General features: G+C 46.1%; 1 protein-coding gene across 1 annotated transcript; it reads right to left on the bottom strand.

Moving 5' to 3' along the window:
- Positions 1–3,060: 3,060 nt before the first annotated feature.
- Clrn3 (clarin 3) lies at positions 3,061–20,319 on the bottom strand. The gene is made up of 3 exons (XM_005064270.4): positions 19,935–20,319; positions 8,942–9,121; positions 3,061–4,922 (listed from the first exon to the last, which is right to left on the bottom strand). Exons 1-3 carry the CDS (start codon positions 20,161–20,163, stop codon positions 4,651–4,653), a joined length of 681 nt encoding a protein of 226 aa, XP_005064327.1. The 5' UTR covers positions 20,164–20,319; the 3' UTR covers positions 3,061–4,650.
- Positions 20,320–21,074: the final 755 nt, after the last annotated feature.

Here is a 21,074-nt window from a genome sequence, read left to right as displayed (position 1 = left end):
TATTTATGTGAATGTTTATTAAAAATAAACTCAATGAAGTTACAAAGAATAAAAACACCTTTGTAAGTATCCCAACTTTTCTGTCCCTTTAACTCATTTTATTTTGCAAATGAGGAAGCAGATACCAGCAAACACAGTTCCCCCTGCCCCTCAGTGTGCAGCACATCATTTCTCAGGCTGGTGCCAGCCCTTGTTTGAGGTCAGAGCACTGACAGTGGGATTAAGGCCACCCCTGTCTCTGGACCATTGTTCCCATCTGTTTAGGAGGCCCTTGAGAAGCCCCACAGCTCCAGTAGCTCCATTCCACCTGCCATCTGTCATATGGACTCCCCGTGGCTTGTCCGCTGCTCTGTAAAAACAGTGTTGACTGTACACCCTCCTCACTCAGCTCCAGCCTCTGCATTCTACACACTGTGACTTCTCAGTGACAGAGGAACCAATGGAGCTGAGTTTCTGACAGTGTGTACTCTCCCCTGCACCAATGGCCACCAGAAGAATAATACCTAGTTACTACTGTGATGGCATCATGAAAAGAGGTGCTTTTAAAATAGACATTTTCAGCCGGGCGTTGGTAGTACACGCCTTTAATCCCAGCACTCCGGAGGCAGAGGCAGGCAGATCTCTGTGAGTTCGAGACCAACCTGGTCTACAGAGAGAGTTCCAGGACAGCCTCCAAAACAAAACAGAGAAACCCTGTCTTGAAACACCCCCCCCAAAATAAAATAAACATTTTCAACCCAGGACCTATTTAGGATGCCAGGGAAGAAAACACACAGTTTGCATTCCAATGAAACTGGTTTTATTTCTAATCAAAAGGTGAATGTCTACCCATGTCAGCACTGTAAGAATCTAGCACATTCAGTAACTAAAATGACACATGCCTGGGGTGGCTGCTGGAGTTCAAAGTCTAGTCCTGACATGGAGTTCTGACTTTTACAGCCACTATATACACACACAGGGCCACTGTCAGCCTTGCTGAGAGCATGGGTAATAATTGTCCTCTTCATCACTGTGGGATGACCATACCCAGGTTAGCCAGCCTGAGTCACAGTGGCCCTCCTATAAACAGGGCTAATGATAAAACAGTGTGTGCCTTTGCTGCCTGAACTCCATAAGATTTTGAGTGTGCAGCATTTAGTTGGAAACATAGGTGTGCATCTGGAAAACAGTGAGAACTTTACTAGTTGAGCCTCAAGGCAGGACCAGGGAAGACTCAGGCTTCACTCTGCTTTGACTGCGAAAGGAAAAGCCCCTGGGACAGCATACTGATCTACATGAGACCCACGTTTATTGAAACAGCTGTGCCCCAAGAGAACCAGAGTTGTGGCCAGTCTACTGGGGACTAAGGCACAACCCAGGAATCTATGCTCCGCTTAGCAGAAAGGGATAAAAAACCAAAAGGACGTCTTCAAAGGCAACAGCTAAAATGGCTAACTAGAAAACACAGTGTGTGTCTCCCCACATTTTTCTAAACATTTAGACACTGAAAGTGAACCGTGCACATTGTGAAGCCTGCCATGGATACCTCCCCCTCCTTTGCTGGTGTGTGTGGGGCTCTGTGGGAGAGACCCCTTTCTAGTTCAGGTTGGCATTCAAGTCCACCTGAAGGCTCACTTGGAACAGATGGCCTGAAGAAGCTGGATGAATGAGAGGCACATACAGGATGGGGCATGGCATCCTGTCCTATGTGAAAGGGTCCATCAGGAATGCCACACTTCCTCTGGGACAGAAACTGGGGACCAGAAGCTTGGCCATTGTGTCCCTGGCTGTTCGCAGCACTAGGTCACAGGTGGGTGGAAAGGGCCTGAGAGCTGTTTGCTGTTCTGCTGTTAGGTTTATTTGTTTATGTATTGCCTGTTCAGCTACAGAGCAGAGGGACCTATGTAGCCTGCAGAATCCAAGTGTGGCAGTATTGGTGTCTTCGTCTCCTTCCACACAAGCTACAGACTTGGAGTTTCAGGTCCGGGAATGGAGCATGGCCCTTGGCCTATGCTTTCAGGCCCTTCTCGCCAGGCTAAAGTATTACACTGACACTGTCCTCCAGCTCCTGGGTGATTCCAGAAGCCCAGCACCAAGGATTCCCTCCCTGTTCAATGCTTGTTGTGCCTGGTTGTTCCTCCTGTTACTTAGTCATGTTCTACTGAGTGAGGAGCTAAGGGGAGGGGGGAGGTGGCAATAACTTTGACTCTGTCACGTCCCACAGCTGGCAGTGAGATAGCAAAGCCACCATAATGTTCCTCCAGCCAGACATCCATGTACTGAGAGAGTCGACACCTGGGTTACAGCGCCATTCTCCAGTGCCTTGCTCCAGAGCCTTGTCTGAGGCCGTCTCTCCAAACAGTGACACCCTGAGTTCCTGGGTTCTGGGTTGCCTGGTTGGAAGAGGACAGAGCTGCTAAGGGACCAAGGAGACCCACTCCTCTCCGAGCTGGAATGTCAGCACTGTTTTCTACACACTGGGTCAGTTGCTTATCTGGATTGTAGAAGACATGACATTAGGCAATGGTGAACTGACTCCAAGTCCACACAGAAATCCATGAGCGGGCTCCCATTTAAGAGAAAGAGGGTGCTGAGGAGCACTGGGTAGGTGTGGAGAGCAGCTCTGAGGGGCTTAGCCTGACCTTTCCACGCTGCAGTACTCCCACGGCGATGGGTTACGGAGGCCCTATTTGGCCATTTGTTGCTAGGCCTTGTTACCCACATCTGTTTCCTCTTCACTACATGGCCACATTATCAAAAATACAGCAGAAAACTTGGGCCTTCAAAGAACACAAGTATTTTTAGACTCAGAGTTTAAAATATTTTTAATGTTTATGATCATATTTTAAAAATATTTTCCAGCTGGGTGGTGACGGCACATGCCTTTAATGCCAGTACTCAGAAGGCAGAGGCAGGTGGATCTCTGTGAGTTTGAGGCCAGCCTGGTCTACAGAGAAAGTTCCAGAATAATCAAGGCTACAAAGAGAAACCCTGTCTCAAAAATCATACAGATATATAGAGATATACATATAGATATATAGATACAGATACATATGATGAACAATAATGAGTCATTTTAAGTTTATTTTGTTTTATATTCATGTATTTATTTTGTGCATTATTTAGGGAAGTATGGCTGGGGCCATGGACATGCACACGCCACAATTCATGAATGGAGGTTAGAGTACAACCTGCAAATTCCACTATGTGGGTCATTTAGAATGGACTAGGGTTATTAGGCTTGGTGGCAATCACTTTTACCCACTAAGCCATTTTTGCCCAAATCAAAAATGTGTAACAATTTAATAGTAGGTCCACAAGATAGCTCAGTAGGTAAATGTACTTGCCACCAAGCCTGATGACCTGAGTTTGATCCCCAGGTCTCACATGGTAGAAGGAGAGAATCAACCCCTGGAGCTTGCCATCTGATCTCCACACACAAAGAGATATACAGACACACATACCATGGCCTTTGCCCATGTGCACACATGAAGGAAATGAAGTATAGTAAACTTTTAATAGTCTAATAGATACGAGTAATCTTAAGTTAGTAGGTCTTCAAATGTGATCCAGACTGTCCCTTCAAAACACAGCACAATTTTGTAACTACATGTTTGTTTCACTTTCACAGAGCTAGGGATGAAACCCAGGGCCTTGAGCATGTTGAGCACTTACTCTACAATGGAGGGATGGCCCCCAACCCTAAGCAACTGTTTTCATTGAAATCAAGTAAGTGCTCATTAGATGTCTGACTGGACGGCACACCAGTAAACTCCACGAGGGTGAGGACTCAGCGAGCTGTAGCCCACATTGTCTAAATCTGGTTGTCGGAGGCCATTTATCCTTGAGGACTTCATAAGATCCACTCCTAGTCACAGAGCTGCTGCCTCACGACCCCATCACACATGGAAGTTGTCACTTTACAGTTCTATCTGGCAACTTGCAAAATAGTCAAGGCTGAAGGGTTCTCAATGAGCTTTTCAGAGGAAATGTCTTCCTGGAACATCATGTAGAGTAAATTTTGGTGCCTTCCCCTTTTCATTGATTGTCTATCTACTGGAAAAACTGACCACCATGACTATATCTCACCTCTAACCTGTTCATGCAGGGGTTCCCAAGGCCTGAGTTCTAGATATGTCTAATCCTCATTAAAGGAACTAAGCCTGCAAGCCAGGACAGCCACTGAGGAACCATAGAACAAGGTCATTTCATCCTTTATCCTTTTGTATCTAACTCTTGACTCTGAATAAACAAGTTCAGAATACCTAGGTGCCTAAAAGCCTTTATTCCTATAGTGGAGTGAAATACCCGATCCTTCCTAAGGACAAGATCATGGGGGCTACAGTCCTTTAAACTGGCCATGAGAAGACAAAAACTCAGACCTTTATTACTGTGGATAACAAGGTCAAGAGGGAAGGGCCTGCAGGCCCCTGACCACCCCCTCTTGGAGCACTCAAGACCACAGACTTCCCCACTCATTTCCCAGCCCTCATGAGAAAACTCTTTGGGGGTGGATATCCATGGAGAAATGTGCAAGCATTGTCTAGGAAGGACATTGTGTCACGGTTACAGAAGCTATCAAACTGGACAGTTACTCTGCCATGCAGATTGTCCAGGGAGCTAGCCAGTTGCTGCTGGCAGAGACAGTGCAAATGTGATGTGAGACAGAACTCAGAATAAAATGCCATCCTTGGAAGCATATTCCACCGGCTTCTTCTGCTCCTGCTTCTGCTGGTATCGGGCCTTCTGATAGAAAATGATGATGACCACAGTGACAATATTCAGAAAGATGACAAGTAGAATGAGCCAAAATGAGTATCCGTAAGTGTGGGTTGTTCTCTCATTGGTGATCTCTGGATAAAACTTCTGGGACAGCTCTTCTGAGAGATGGTTGGACTCCGCATTCCCCACAAACAGTACCATGGCCAGGAATACAAAGGATGCTGTAAAGAAGACAGTTTCATGAGCAACACACAGAGGCATTCATAACATTATTGTTGTCTGTACATGTGTGCATGCCCGTATATGCCTTTCTGTGGTATGTGTCTAAATGTGCATATATGTATATGTACATATGTGTAGGCCAAAGCCACCAGGTGTTTTTTTTTCCTACCACTCTCCATATTATTTATCTATTTATTTTTGCAGAGAGGGCAGGGTGTCTCACAAAACCTGTAACTCCCTGTCTCAGAAGCAATTACTTTATTCATTGAGTCATCTACTTGTCCTTGTGATGCATGTTTTAAAGTTACTTTAACTATTTATATGTATATGAGCATGTGTCTGTGTGAATGCATGCACACATATATGGAGGTAGCCACCCACAGGAATTAGAATAGGGCATCAGGTCCCTTGGAGCAGGTATTAGAGGTGTTTGTGAATCACCCGTGGGAGATCCCAACTCAGGTCCTTATGATTAGGGACTGGGCAGCAGTCACCCTTAACTGCTCAGTCATTTCTCTAGCTGCACGCGCGTGCGCACATGCACATACACATACACACACACACACCTGGCATTTTAATATCACTTATTTTCTTTATGGGATGCATAATCCATAGGTATTTATTGACTAGCTATCTATAGTGTTTCAGGAAGAAGGAGAATGTAAAAATAAGATATAAGAAATAAACTAGATTCCAGGCATGCAATTCTACACATCGTTCAGGGCAGTATCTAACCTGCAGGCTCAGATCCCATCAGAAGCTGTGGCTGGGTGACTGGCCTACACACACCTTAGGTCCACGCATGCAGCAGGTGTGAGTGAGTGGGCAGGGGATGGAGAGTGGATATGAGGAGGTGTGAATGGACCGACAAGACTTGGAAAAAACACCAGCATCGCAGGTGGAAGAAGCCACCTCCCCAAGAGCAAGGGTGGGCAGAGGGTCACCCCCAACTGTGAGGAGTGAGGCTCTCAAGTGCTGGAACCTGCTACAAGTGCTAGACAGCTGCTCCAAACATTCCACTCCTCATGACTCAGCCGAGTGTGGCCTTGAACCAGGAAGTACCTTCAGCAAAGCAGACTTACAGTTGCTTAGGTGGGTGAGAGCCAGGAGACATGAGGTCTCTGGTGAAAATATTTGGGAAGCAATTATAGTGGTGTCGGCAGTGGCTAGGAACATGCCCAAACCCAGCGAACAGTGAGCTTTAGGTGGGTAATGTAAGTGGCAGGTGATTCATATACTGGGAACTCTGGAATGAGAAAGCTCTGGGAGGAAGATGAGGGTGAGGATGGATGCTCACACCCAGGTGGGTCTGACACATCAGGGGAATGCCCAGGATGAAGTCTTTCTGGGATCCTTGATCTGCTGGTCAACACAGAATGTGTGCAGCTCAGTGAAGTCTCAGACATCCGTTGTGTCCCAATCCAAACGCTCCTTGAGGGAAGCTAATTAGGAGGGTTTGCATGAGGAGAATGTTTGAACAGCCCTTGATGACACACCTCACCCACAAAATAATGCCTTTATTTCTTAATTATTTGCATGAACAAAAGTCCTGCTCCTCTGATGCTCACTGGGCGCCTCTTGCACCTTCATTATCCTCTTGTGAAGCTTCTAATAAAAGCTTAATTAATCATAAAGGGGTGGAATGAACACAAGGTTAATTCCTTTACCCTAAAGTGGATTGTCTGGAGCTTTGATTTGCACAGGGAAGAGCTAGCATGCAGACACCTTGCCTATCTGGGCCCCTTAGAGGCAGATGCCTGGAGCCATGGGCTCCACACTGCTTCTGGTTAATTGCTTACCCTTCCTTCCTTCCTTCCTCCCTCCTTCCCTCCCTGCTTCCCTCCCTCCCTTCCTGCCTCCCTCTTTTCTTGTTTCTCCCTCCCTTCTTGTCTTCCTGAAATACTGGAGATTAGATCTAGAACCTTGAAAGTAGTGAGCAAGTGCTCTACCACTGAACCACACCCCAGCCCTCTTTTCATTATTTACAGCCAGGCAAGTCTTGAACTTGGGGGTCTTCCCATCTCAGCCTCCTAAGTAACTGGAAGTATAGGCCTGCATCTTGGCCTGGCTGGCTGCACAGCTTCTTCATAGCTGTATATTGAAGGGCTACTGGAGGCTGGGGGCAGGCAGCAGTGAGCTGTTCTCAAAGGCTTGGGGACATGAGGCTTCTGGTAGGGCCTATCCCCATTGAGCTATGACATCCACTCATTGCTTTCTGTGTTCTCCAGGTGAAGGGCAGGATGTCTGGAGCAGAGAGCTTGTGGCAGGCTCTCGGATCCAACCTTCTCTCCACCCCCGCCACACTGGGTCCAGTGTGGGTTGAGGTGGGGGGGGCACAAGTCTCAGGCAGTGTTATTACTGTTTCTTTCCATCAGAAACCAACCAGGTAATCCACTTCCTCTTCTACCCATGGGTCTGCTCACCACCTGCAGCCCACGAGAGCATGGGCAAGCGGAGCTCCACAGGGGATTGCAGATTCTCATTGGCCCCAGGGCCTCGAAGTCAGTCTGACACCAGCCCTTCCTTACGATGTCCCAAGGGCCAGGAAGCTACACTGTCAAGGACAAACAGATGCTTCTCCACAGGATTAGCCTCTTGGAAACCAGTTTTCACTAAACTCTATAACCCTCCAGATAGGGGAAGAAAATCAAAGGCTCTCTGGGGGTATATGAGGACAGAATCTGGCTTACCGAGCATCGGGACACAAAGGGCTACCCCCAGCTCCTATGCTTGCATCCTCCAGACCCATGTATGAATGCATGCCTGCCACTTACACACCCCTCATGGGTGGTTTTATTGCAGGCCTCACAGCTTCTTCCCCTTGTCAGAATATACCTTTGAGGCAAAAGGACTATGAGGGGGACTCTCCCCACCACATAGCTCTTTGTGGCTAGACAGAGGCAGGCTGAGGGGACGCTGCCCAGACTCTGTTTCCTGTCTTCCTCTGCAGACATGTGTGGGGCCTCTAACACATGTGTAGTCAGCCTATCCTTCATTGCAGAGGAAAAAAAAAAGAGGTTACAGCCTCGAGGAGCCAGATGGAAGCCCCATGGGCTGCAGACAGAGCACTACAGGCCCAGCCTAGCCTCCTGTCATCTCCCCTTCTCTTCCGGGAACCCCTCCTCCCCCCCTCTTGTGCCTCTGATCCTGGATCCAATTCCATAACCCTGGATTCAACACCTGTTCTTAGCCAACCTGATGGGTCAGTTTATCTTTCTTGACTTTAGAGATGGCCAGGCCCTGCCAATGGGTGAATCCATGAGAACTGGGCCCAAGATGCTCTCCTGACTCTAGAGCAGCTGCTGGCAGATTTTAGGATGTGTACAGATAATTGACCTTTAAGAGGGTTGAGTCAACTGTGTAGCTACAGAAAACACACTGGCAAATCAATGTATGCAGTGATGAAGAGAAACAGACTTCATGGGACATGACCTCCAAATCTAACCATGTCTGAGGCCTCTGCTTCTGTTGTCTCTGAGTTGCATGAAAAAAGCAAGAGACAATTGTTGTTCACCCTGGCAGTGAGTAAGGTCTGGTGGCTGATGGAAGGCCCTTGATGCTAGGGACCTCTATCTGGATTTGTAACCAAGTCCCTTAGCCTCTGGTTCTCAGTCTCACTAGGCAGATGTGAGGGCTGCAGTGCATGGACAAAACTCATGGAGAGTCTTTTACTGAGTCCCAGGCAGGATCCACTCTTTCCATCTGGGCTCTATCCTCCACCCAGGTACCCACTCACAAAATAACAAAATCGTCTAGCAACCACACAGCATCCAAGCCCATAAGAAGAGTGTTGGCCCTGGATGGCATCCTCCCTTGCTCTGTGACTTAGCCTCCCAGGTATGGCATCTCTGGAGTTCAAGTTGCCCCTTCCCCCTTGTGAAGGCAAGAAGGAGAGCAATATGTGTTCATGAGCATGTATCAATGTGCATATGTGTACACTTACGTGTGCATATGTACACCCGTATGCATGTGTATGTGTGTGCATGCATGTGCACATGAGTCTTCTTAGGAAACTCACCACTGAGCCCATTCCAGGTGTAGACACCCACAGGACCTAGGAACGTCTGGTAAGGGTTGCTGATGCTGTTGTAGAAGGTGAACACTGAGCTCAATAAGGCAGCTCCCAGACTCAGGACCAGGAATATGATGGCCACCAAATGCAGAGTCTTCTGGGAAGAATTTCCCAATGTCCCTAAAACTAAAGCAACATTTGCGTGAATGTACAGTGCAGAATACAAATCCTAAGTACAGCCAAGCTAGAGAAGATGTGGTGTCAGAGAAGGAAGCAGTATGCCATTCATCTTGAAGGAACAAGATCACATGGACTGGGGGATGATGTAGAAGTTCAGTCCCCAGAACCCACCTAAAAGAGCCAGCAGTGGTGGCCAACGCTTGCAGTTTCAGTGTTGGGGAGGCAACTGAAATGGGTGGATCCTGGGGCTCACTGGACCGCCAGTCTTGTTGAATTAGTGAGCTCCAGGTTCAACCAGAGACCCTGTCTCAGAAACCAAGATGGGTGTGAATGACATCTGAAGGTGACCTTTTACCTCACATGCACACATAAGCAGATGCATGTGTACCTGCATATACATATTGAGAGCACGTGTTCATACAGGAATATATACAAACACACAAGGATGAGATGACATCCCTCAGGGCAGGCCAATCAGTGACTTTACTTGACTGTGTAACCACAGCACTGATGGTGGCTGTATGTTTATCTTAGTTTTCAAGTTCTAGCCGAGGGTATCCTTCCTACCTCCAGCTTCTTTACTAGTGATCTCTGTCCTCTGAGCCTTGCTAGTAGGATAGGTGGCAATTCCATCACCATAGCTTCCCTTCAGGTCTGAGAATTAGTTGCTTCTGACAGAAACCCTTAGGGTGGCTCACTGTGCAAACCCATGTGCAGTGAGGATCCCATAAACCCTGTGGCTTAGGCGAATTCAGTGAGCCAGGAGCAGCTGACAGAGAAAAAAAGCTAGAGAAAAAGGGCTGGTGGAAATGACAGTGCTAGCTCATATGGAGCTAGGAAACCATTTCCCTGGGTCCAGACTCCACCTATCTGGCTCCAACACTGGATGCCACTGAGAACACAACCCTCTGATTTGCCCTCAGAACTTCCTTCTAAGCTCAGAGCACCTTACAAAATACCATCTGCGTGTATCTTAGATGCAAAGACACTCCATAGTGGCTCTACACTCCTAGAAAACACAATGCAAGTGCTCTGGGCTGAGTCATCCAATCCTCAGGGCTTCAGAGTTCTAGCAGTCATTTTCCAGGGCAGCACCTAGCTCCCCCACCTCCTGCTCTACCCGCACACAAAAGGCCAGACATGACGGTCATGCTCTTCCTAGGTGCTGTGAGCATCTCTAATGGCTGTCAGTGCATGTGAGAATCCCACAGGGAAGTGTTTAGAGACAGTCTGTGAAGTCCCAAGGAAAAGACAACCAGGGAATGAGATTGTAATGTTGACTAAAGCAACACTAAGAAAAAAAAATCACTGGGAACTGCAAGCCATAGTAGCCACAGAGGGGTGAGTAAGAACTAGCCAAAGGCTCCTTCCTCTTCCTGTTTCTCTGGTTCACAAGGATATGGAGACGTTCACATCCTTAGCTCAGCACAGCTTTAAGGAACAGGAAGTAGTCAGGCAGACCTGGATTCTTTGCTGCTTCCAGGGCTGTGTGTGCTGGCTCCTGTGGGACCGGAGGAACTCCGAAGCATCTACTGAACCATGTCCTACACCATCACCCTCTTTGCAAGGTGCCCCTCTCCGTCCCTGTACCAAGAGAGTTATTGGGAAATTCTCTGTGTGTCAAGCCCTACTCTGTATGCCCTTGATTTCACCCCTGCTCCAGATGCTCACCGTGCAACTGTCCACAATGCACCCATATCCCCTTTCTGACTACTCAAGGGAAACAAGAGCGACTGAGAGACTTGTATAAGAAATGGGTGCCTGCTGCATATTTCATTGACCTGCTTTCTTTCTTTTTTTTTCTTTTCTTTTGTTTTTTGTTTTTTTCGAGACAGGGTTTCTCTGTATTGTTTTGGAGGCTTCCTGGAACTCCCTCTGTAGACCAGGCTAGCCTCGTGGAGCACGCCTTTAGTCCCACCACTAGGCAGACCTGCTTTCTTTTGAATACATGAGCAGTGTTATTTCTTTTTTTTATTTTTATTTTTAAATTTAAACTTAAATTAGAAACAAGGTTGCTTCACATGTCAATCCCAGGTCCCTCTCCCTTTCCCTCCCCTCCTCCCATGCACTCCCACCAACCCCTCCAGTATCCCCTCATTTCCCCAGGGGGGTGTCCATAGTCTGTCATTTTATCCATGGCAGGACCTAGACCCTCCCCCAAGAGTCCAGGGTGAGAGTGCATCTCTCATTGTTGGATGGGAGCCCAAAGTCCATTTGTATGCCAGGGATAAATACTGATCTACTACCCAAGGCCCAATAGATTACCTAGGCCTCCTCACTGACACCCACGTTCAGGGGGTCTTGATCGATTCCCATGCTGGATTCCCAGCCATCAATCTGGGATTCAAGAGCTAACCCTTGTTCAGATCAGCTGTTTCTGGGGATCAAACCAGCCCAGTCTTAACCCCTTTGTTCATCGGTCCTCCCTCTCTGTCACTGGGTTCCTTGAGTTCAGCTCAGTGTTTAGCTGTGGGAGTCTGACTCTGCTTCCATCAGCCATTGGATGAAGGTTCTGTTCCCTAGATTCTCTGGCTGTGGGATTGTATGCTGGCACTCCCCCAGATCTATGTCTAAAATCCATATATGAGAGAGTACATACCATGTTTCTCTTTTTGTGACTGGGTTACCTCACTCAGGATGGTTCTTCTAGTGCCATCCGTTTGCCTGCTAATTTCAGGATTCCATTGTTTTTTTTCTGCTGAATAGTACTCACATCTAACAGAGGGCTTATCTCCAAAATTTACAAAGAACTCAAGAAGCAAGTTTCCAAAACACCAAAGGGTCCAATTAAAAAGTGGGCTACAGAACTACATAGAGAATTCTCAATAGAGGAGTCTGAAATGGCTGAGAGGCACTTGAGAAAGTGCTCAACATCCCTAGTCATGAGGGAAATGCAAATCAAAACAACTCTGAGATACAATCTTATGCCTGTCAGAATGGCTAAAATCAAAAACACCAATGACAGTTCATGCTGGAAGGGATGTGGAGAAAGGGGAACACTCCTCCACTGCTGGTGGGAAAGCCAACTTGTACAGCCACTTTGGAAATTAGAAGATTCCTCAGAAAAATGGGAATCAGCCTACCACAAGACCCAGCAATTCCACTCTTAGGCATATATCCAAAAGATGCACATTTATACAACAAGGACATCTGTTCCACTGTTCATAGCAGCATTATTTGTAATATCCAGAACTTGGAAGCAACCTAGATGCCCCTCAACTGAAGAGTGGATAGAGAAAATGTGATACATATACACAATGGAGCAGTGTTATTTCTTATGTGCTATACAAATATTTCCTTCAGGCAGAGAGAGAGAGAGAGAGAGAGAGAGAGAGAGAGAGAGAGAGAGAGAGAGAGAGAGAGAGAGAGAGAGGAGGGAGGGAGGGAGGGAGGGAGGGAGGGAGGGAGGGAAGGAAGGAAGGAAGGAAGGAAGGAAGGAAGGAAGGAAGGAAGGAAGGAAGGGGACCTAGAGAGATGGCTCAGTGGTTAAGATTATTGGTTGCTATTTCAGAGAACATGAGCTCGATTGCTACCTCCCACAACTATTTTCTTTTATTTTTTTATTTTCGAGGCAGGGTTTCTCCGAGGCTTTTGGAGGCTGTCCTGGAACTAGCTCTTGTAGACCAGGCTGGCCTCGAACTCACAGAGATCCGCCTGCCTCTGCCTGCTCCCACAACTATTTTCAAACTCCAGCTCCAGAGGAATCAACACCTTTTCCTACTTTCATAGGTACATGACACACACATACATACATGCAGGCAAAACATAAAGTAAAATAAGTAATTCTTTAAAAAAAAAAAGGATTGGTCTTTACTGAACTGTGCTTCTGAGTTATCTAAGTGGACACAGAACTTCAGGATCTGACATTTGCCTTGTGCAAGAGTATGTACTCAACTCAGTTCAGTGAAATCATCTAAAGTTTTAAGTCCTCATATTTATATTTTCTAAATCTGCAATGTCCTTCCACTGGACAAAGTAGGCATGAAAGAGGTGTGACATGGGTGGTAACAAAAGTTCCCTATGGAGAAAGAGAAGGCACCCTGAGTAGCGTGTGACTGGGTCCAGAGCAGGCATCTCCTGGAAGGGAGGGAGTGGCCTGAGGGCAGCAGCAACAGATAGATACTACTGCATAACACAGGGTACTGGCTTAAAGGGCAAAGGGATGTGCAGGAAAGAGGGGCAGGAGAGACAGGAACTTGGCTGCTGTGTGTGTGCTAAACATTGACATGCATCCCTTGTAACCCCAGGAGAACAGAGCCAGCTTAGCAGGGAGTGGACCATGACCCCCCACCCCCACTGTAGAGCATTTCACTCCTGAGAGGCACAGGGGCAAAGCCCAGCTTCCAGAGACAACATCTCCTTGTCACTATGGTGAATGGACTTTTTAGTGACTTCTGTCGGCAACCCCTTTGGGGGGAGTGATCCCTAGCCTGCATTCTCTGCCTTATAACCCAAATGAGGCTCTCAAAGAACACCTGAATTAAGGCTGTACTTGTCCCTGATTTAACCAAGTGGTGTATCTTGCCTGCTTCTCCACACTCGCATGTAAATAGAATGTTTGGGAGGTTTTGCTCATACTAACTCAGTATGTGCTGATTTTGAAACTGAAGGGAGGTGACGTCAGAAGGAAAATAGGAAAAAGCAACAGACCTAGGGAGACACACCCAGCCAGAGGTCCAGGCTGGTCCCTGTGGATGTGTCAGCCATTCATCACTTCAAGGTGGATCCACTTCCCCTTCCCCAGCAGCCAGGCCAGGAGGAAACCCTCCATCTCAAGGGAAGTTGGCTGGGGACAAAAGAGCTTTCTCTTTCCTTGGGAGAGTTCTGTAGTCAAGGAAATAACTGGAATATTTAAGCCTAGAGCAGACACTTAAGTGTAAGGAGCATGCCCTGTGTCCCAAACACCTGGAATTCTCTGGGTATCCCTCTGTCTCACAGGCTGACTTACAGCTGTAAGTGGACATTCATTTGCAATTGGAATATCCCACTAAGAAGTAACCTTGAAGGGCAGCAGGCATGGCTCAGTGGATGAAATGATTGCTCTGGAGGCATAAGGGCCTGAATTCAACCCACAGTCCATGTTTAAAAAAGAAGTCAGGCACAGTGCCTGTAATCCCAGGCTTGGAGAGATGAGTTTGCTTGCCAGCCAGCCCAGAAGAATCAGCCAGTGAGCTCCAGGTTCCCTTAGAGACCTTGTCTCAAAACGCAAAGTGGAGGGGTTAGAAAGACAGGCCAGCAGTTAAGAATACTTACTGTTCTTGTAGGGAATCTAGCTCCCATTTCCAGCACCTACACGAAGGCTCTCATTTCAAGGGAGCCAATACCTTCCTCTGGTCTCCTTGAGTGCCTTCATGCACTTATACCACCACAAACACATACACAAAAATTTAAAAAGAAAAACAAGAAGATGGGACATAATTGGGAAACATACAGTGTTGACCTCTGGCTTCCATGTACATGCACATTCATGTTCAAACACTTGCATTTGACACACATGCACACAAAGAAAAAGAAAATGACAATCAAATTTAGCTCTGCCTTGACTTTCAATAAGATTTAGCATACATAATTTTCCAAAGAGAGTTAATTTGGGGATGTTGACTCATTCTTTCCTACATACTTGGGGGGCAATTCATTTTAATTTTAACTGCTGCATTGTAAAACTTATTTCTGAATTTGCTGCTGCCTAGATGTGACAGCTCTGTCTTCCCAGCTCCTGCTCCAGAACTCAAACAATGATAGCTGAAAGTCTGGTGAGAGTTAGCTGGAATGCAATAACAATAACCCTCCCAGCATCTGACAGCTGCTCCCTCCCCATAAAATTAGCCGATACATGGTGTTCTTTTCCTTTCTTTCAGGGGCAAGCTTCTAAATCTCCCTTCACAATTGGAGCTAATTTCCCTGATTCTGGTGGCCTCAGAAAGAGGCCAAGAACAGGCGGCCATAGTGATGACAGTAGACATCTCAGCCGGGCATCCAGACACCCAGCTCCCCACAGGGAGGATTCATTCATTCAGGTCCCACCTGCCATCAGCCCTCCACTTCCAGGTCTTGTTTTCTGTACATTCATAGTCATTGAGTGTGATGGTTGACACCCTCAACTTACAGGATCTACAATTATTAGGGAAGCAAGCCTCTTTGCATGACTGTGAGGGAGTTTCTAGCTTGGGTGAAGTGAGGTGGGAGGATCCACATTCAAGGTGAGCACCAGCATTCACTCCCCCGGTGGATAGGATGCTCCTACCACAGTGACTTTCCCACTGTGATGGGCTGTACTTTCAAACTGTGAATCAGGACAAGTTCGGTCTTCCTTAATGACTTTTGTCAGATATTTTGTCACAGAAACAACACAAGTAACTAAAACTGATTCTTCAGGTGGGAACTGATTTCACTCCCTTAGACACCTGGCCACCAGGGATCTGACCCAGTGTGATGCTTATTACATTAGTGGACATCACAGTACTGGCGGATCTTAGAGCAGGACCTGGGACCTCCCAGGAAGTCATAACTAGTGCTTCAACCTCTTGGACAATTGTCAAAGATTGTCTTGGTAGAAAAATGACCAAACCTTGGGTTTAGCCCTCTCCATTCCCTATGTCTTCTTCCAATGTGGTGACATCTCTAAGAAGGGACAAGGGTAAACAGCCCTTCTCGAGGAAACATGTCCTGATACTTGAGATGAAGTCAGAGTAGGGAGGCAGGGAGTCTTCGTAGAGTCTCAAGAAATGAACTTCATTTGTTCTTTCCTTTGAAATTAGTTTCTGTGCTGTATTTATCTTCTCAATTCAGTTCTGTTTAATAGTGTAGTGGTGAGATCACAGAAAAGAAATGGGAACCAGTGGATATTGGGTACAGAGGAGAAGCCAGATGGTGACAGCCCACTGGTGTTAGTTGGTCCTTGGACTAAGTGCAGCACTCAGAAACCATTAAGTGTGACACTTGTCCTCAGCTTGCCTTGATTCATTTGTAAGGTTGTGTCCTGAGCTGTCACCAAAAACATCAACTTCAAGCACCCTACCGCCAAGGGGTATGAAAGTAATGCCCAAAGCTTGTGTCAACCTAGTATCTGGTCAAGGCAAGGTTGGTGACCATTGACCCTGAGTCAGAATTACAATCTGTTTGTCCTAAAATCACCCAGTGTATTAGTCACTTTTTCATTCCTACAATCAAGTGCTTAATGAAAGTAATTGAAGGGAAGAAGGGCTTATTTGGCTCACAGCTGGAGAATATAGTCCATCATGGTGGGGCAAACATGGCGGCAGGAGCTTGAGACAACTGGACACATTGCATTTGCAGTCAGGAAGCAGAGAGGGATGAATGCTGATGATCAGCTCTCCTTCTCTATTTTCTACAGTCTGAGACCTCCATCCATGAGATGATGCCACCCACATTTAGGGTGGATCTTCTCACTTCAAATAACCCAATATAGAAACTCCCTCTCAGACATGCCCAGGGCTTGTCTCCTAGGTAACTCTGCTTCCCTCAGGTTGGTAATCAGTATTGACCAGCACACCTGATGTTATGTATTGACTAAAATGTTCCCAACAGGTTCAAGTTTCGAAGGCTCAGACTCCAGTCTGTGGCACAATTTTGAGGGGTGTGGAAACTTCTGGAGACACAGACTGTCTATTAGAAGTAGATTACTAAGGGGAAGGCCTTTGAAGATTGTACCCACCTTAGTTCTGGCTTGTGCTTTCTGCTATCTGGTCCACACTATGTGAAGAAACTACCTCCCATTCCCACCATCACAGGTGAACCTGCCATGCCCTTCCCACCATGATGAGTTAGAATCCTTCTGAGACCATGAACCAAAAATAAACCTTCCTTCCCTTAAGTTGTTTCTCTTGGGTGTTTTGTCATAGTTACATGGGAAATAATGCACCTAGTGAATATATATATATATATATATATATATATATATATATATATGAGGGATGGGACATGAATCTGAAATTCTTCTCATTGGCATGGGAGGCCAAGTGCAGGGAGTCTTTGCAGCATCAGGGAGATTGTATCTCCAGGCCAGAGTCCCATGGTAATGTGGCTATTGATATATCACGTGCCTACTAACTGAGATGCCCTTGGTACCAAGATCAAAAAGACCTAATGCCATGGGAAGAGAAACAGCACTCATTGAAATTACAAAGAGATTCTTTAAAGATGCTTGGTCTGGTCAGGATATAGACTGAGTAATCCTGGAGACCACTTTCTAAGGGACATCACATCCAAGTGACACATTGCCCTATTCCTGTCATCCTGGGGAAAAAGTACACATCATATCCCTTAGGCCCTGACAGAATTCTCAGAGTCAAGGAGTTTACTTCATTCTTCATCCTTTTATAAAGCACTCAAGAGCCAATCCGGGGTGGGAGGCACCCCCTTGTGAGTGTGAGCACAGGTCCTCCTAGGAGTCCACAGGGCTGTGTTCCCCACCCCACTTCCAGCTGTCGTAGAGACTTTATATGAGGGCAGGGTGTTGCATTTCAGTGGAGGAGGAGCTTCCCCTTGCCCTAGATAGGGAGCATTTCACTACAGGAACTGTGTACAAATCTTATCAGTACCTTAATCTAAGACCTTCACTCACACAGAAGGTATTTTGTGTGATACAGATGGAACTTTAGGAGTAGTGAAGACCTTCCACTCATGACTAGACAGAGCTAAATGGTCACTTATTTGGATATTAGACAACCAGGACTCATCTAGCCAGCCTGAGCTCATTGCCAGCCCAGCTTCACAACAGAAAGTTTCCTGACTGGGGCTGACTAGGCATCATCTCTATTTGTTGACCCATTGTTGACTGGATGATTTTGATGCTTTAAACCAATCACTATTTCCCATCCTGATCTTTCACTTCAAACTCTGTAGTTCAAATAGACACAATATGTTAGACCTCCGGGCTGAAGTATAGCAGGGCCTGGTGATACGCATCACTGCCTGAGGATTTCATTGCACCCTGGCCTTAGCCACAAAGCTAAAACACTTGACTTTTCAAGGCAAAGCATCCATCATCTATCAGTGCCAAACTGGACAATGTGTATTTAATTTTACACAGATTTCATTTTGCTACCAATGATTGGCTAATGTTGTGCATTGCAGCCCTGACTTACTAGCAGGACAGCAAAGTGTTCCACTGTAAATACTGGATTCTATTGACAGGGTAAGCAACAGGGCATCTTTAGCATTGCCTACATGTTCTAAGGATGACTTCCTGTCTGGGAAAACTGTTACATGTTCAGTGCTTACCACAATCACAGGTATGGAAAATCCCATAGTCCCCAAGTGGCCCTTAGATGCTGACCAGTAACTGTGTAGCATCTTCCTTTCCTGGGTAGCTGTTGACCTTCTTGAGCAATGGGAGGTTGGACAACGAGTGTGAGGGGTTGTTAGCATGTGGCTTTCCAGTAGCAAAGGATAAAATCAGACAGAACCAGGCACAGGGGACACAAGTATTCTGCCATTCTGCCTCTGCTGCTACACTAAGGGAAAGGGCCCAGTGGGCACTGACACCAAGCTGTGCTCCCCCTGACTGAGGCTGTCCCCACTCTCCAGACACCAGTATGCTCGCTCCCAGGCACATAGAGCTGGCTTGCCAGGCCTGACCTTCCCTGTTCTTCTCTGGGCCTCCCTGCCTAGAAACTCAGGGCTTCCATTGAGGCCATCAATCTCTAGATGGAATCAACTGACCCAAGCCAACACTGTAGACTTCTGTATCAGATGTAAAGCATTTAAATCCGCTGGAGGATTCACAAACAAACACAGTCTTGGTTTCGAAAACAGTATCACTAAAGGACCTTTGAAATCTTAGCTCCTGGTTGCTGTAGAACAGGTCTCTTCACCCTCCTGAGAGGTTGTGGCCCGCACCAGAGGAGGGAAAAAGCAACTGAAACCTCAGGGAAGATGTGGTTTTCCTACCCCTCAAAGACACATTGGTAGTTAGAAACACATTGCCCTGAATTCATGGAAACCATTTCATTAACGAAATCATAAATCTGCTGGAACTACATTCTAGAGTACTGACACTAAATACTACATTGGCATAAGGTAGTAGATGGTGTATACTTAGAAGGTTAAATACCCCCAATCAGCCGTACAGACCCTGCACATATCACTTCACTGTGAAACACAAAGCCCACTTAGATACTATACAATGTACAAATGTGGCTTTTATATTTCAAAAACAAAAATAACAGATCTCAAACGCTAAAACCCAAGTAGTTACATTCACTTATGCTCAATTGTTTCTTATTTGTCTCTATTGAAAGCAAAACATTATATCAGAAATGAGGAACAAATAGAAATTCCTGTAAGTGATAGGATTAGTAAGAATTAAAGGTCATTTCCAACAAGATATTTTGAATACAAAAGTAAGTTCAAGAAGCTGAGAAACACGAACTGGGTGTTGATGGTTTCTGCCTCACAGTCTACCTATGTGATTACTTATGAACTTCTGGATGGAGCTGGCTGTCCCATGTCAAAATCCATGGTCAACATCCTTTAAAATGCTGCTCCTGCTGGCTATTAGACACCATAAAGCTGCCACATACTTTTAACTTAATTACCTACTTGTCAACAAACTAGATAGCTACCATTCAAGCCCAATCGCCTCTAGAATGGTTTAGACTCTGGCAATAACAAAATAACCAGTGCCAAGGAGTCTGAAATAATGACAAATGGCTTTTCCAGATTATGAGTTAGCCCATTGATAGCCTAACTTGGGGCTTCAAAAACATTAGTTTTGAATGGCTATTTAACCCAAATACAGAATCATGGGAGTCTTACTCACTCCTGCTATCCCCATTCAAATTAGGTGATCACTTACCATCAAAGTTTTTGTCCAGATCTTGAAGGCCTTCATTCAAATGCCGAGCACTCGTACCACGGAAAAGACCATAGGTGATGACAATGGTACCGTTGGAAATAACATCTGTGAAGAAAATAGAGCTGGTGATCCATGCCTGCGTTCCCAGAATTGAGCAGATGACAACAACAGAGCCAAGGCTTGTGAGAAAGCCAGACAGGAACATCAACGTCTTCTGTGTGGTTGGCATTTTCTCAGGAAATACAGCTCTCTGGGGTAAAGCAACAACCACCTTAGAATATTTGGGGGCCTTATCATTTGGAGTCCAGTGTTTAGGAAGGAAGTCTAGTATTCCGTTGTGAATGGAAAACCTGTGTCTTCATGGGAAGTTTTATGCTCCTGAACATTGAACTGTGAACAAGGCCATAAAGGCATGCAGACACTGAACTTTGATCTGGAACAAGCGGTTGCTATGGTTGCAGCCAACCAGCATGAAGAAGGGCTGGACAGTCCTTACAAGACTTCCTCAATCACATGACTAATTTATAACCTTTATCATGCCATGGAAGCCAGGTCAACCTACTGTGTGAGGACGTAATTTGAATTCTCAAACGATGGGAATAGAGACCTGTAGCCCAAAAGGATAATAGCACAAGGCCCCAGTGCCTTCAGGAATCATCTTCTGTGATGGATTTGTCTTTTACTGTGATTCCCAAAGCAAACTTCAAGCCTTTGTCAAGGTCCTGTGAAGTGGAAAGAGAAAGGTTTACCCTTCTAGGTTATACGTCCTTATTCTTAGACTGTATTATGGAGGGGTGCCCTTCAAATTCCCTCTTCCAAATGGTATCCTATTTACATCTTATTTAAATGATAGTATCAGAGGGTGTGTCATTATCAGTCTTTACTACCCTGCTTTCTTAGATTTCTGTCTTATTTACTTTTCACTGTGAAAGGACACCATGACCAAGGCAACTTATAAAATAAAGCATTTAATTGGGGGCTTGCTTACAGTTTCAGAGGGTCAGCCCATGATCATCATGGTAGTGATTTATAGCAGCCTGCATGCATGACATTGGTGGAGTAGCTGAGAGCTTATATCCTGAACTGCAGGCAGGAGGCAAAGAAAGAGAGCAAGACTGGGTCTGGCATAGGCATTTGAAA

Source organism: Mesocricetus auratus, unplaced genomic scaffold (genome assembly GCF_017639785.1).
Source record: "Mesocricetus auratus isolate SY011 unplaced genomic scaffold, BCM_Maur_2.0 Super-Scaffold_4256, whole genome shotgun sequence".
Classification (NCBI taxonomy): Eukaryota; Metazoa; Chordata; class Mammalia; order Rodentia; family Cricetidae; genus Mesocricetus; species Mesocricetus auratus.
Note: the sequence above shows the minus strand (reverse complement) of the source record. Positions and strands in the feature narration are given on the sequence as shown.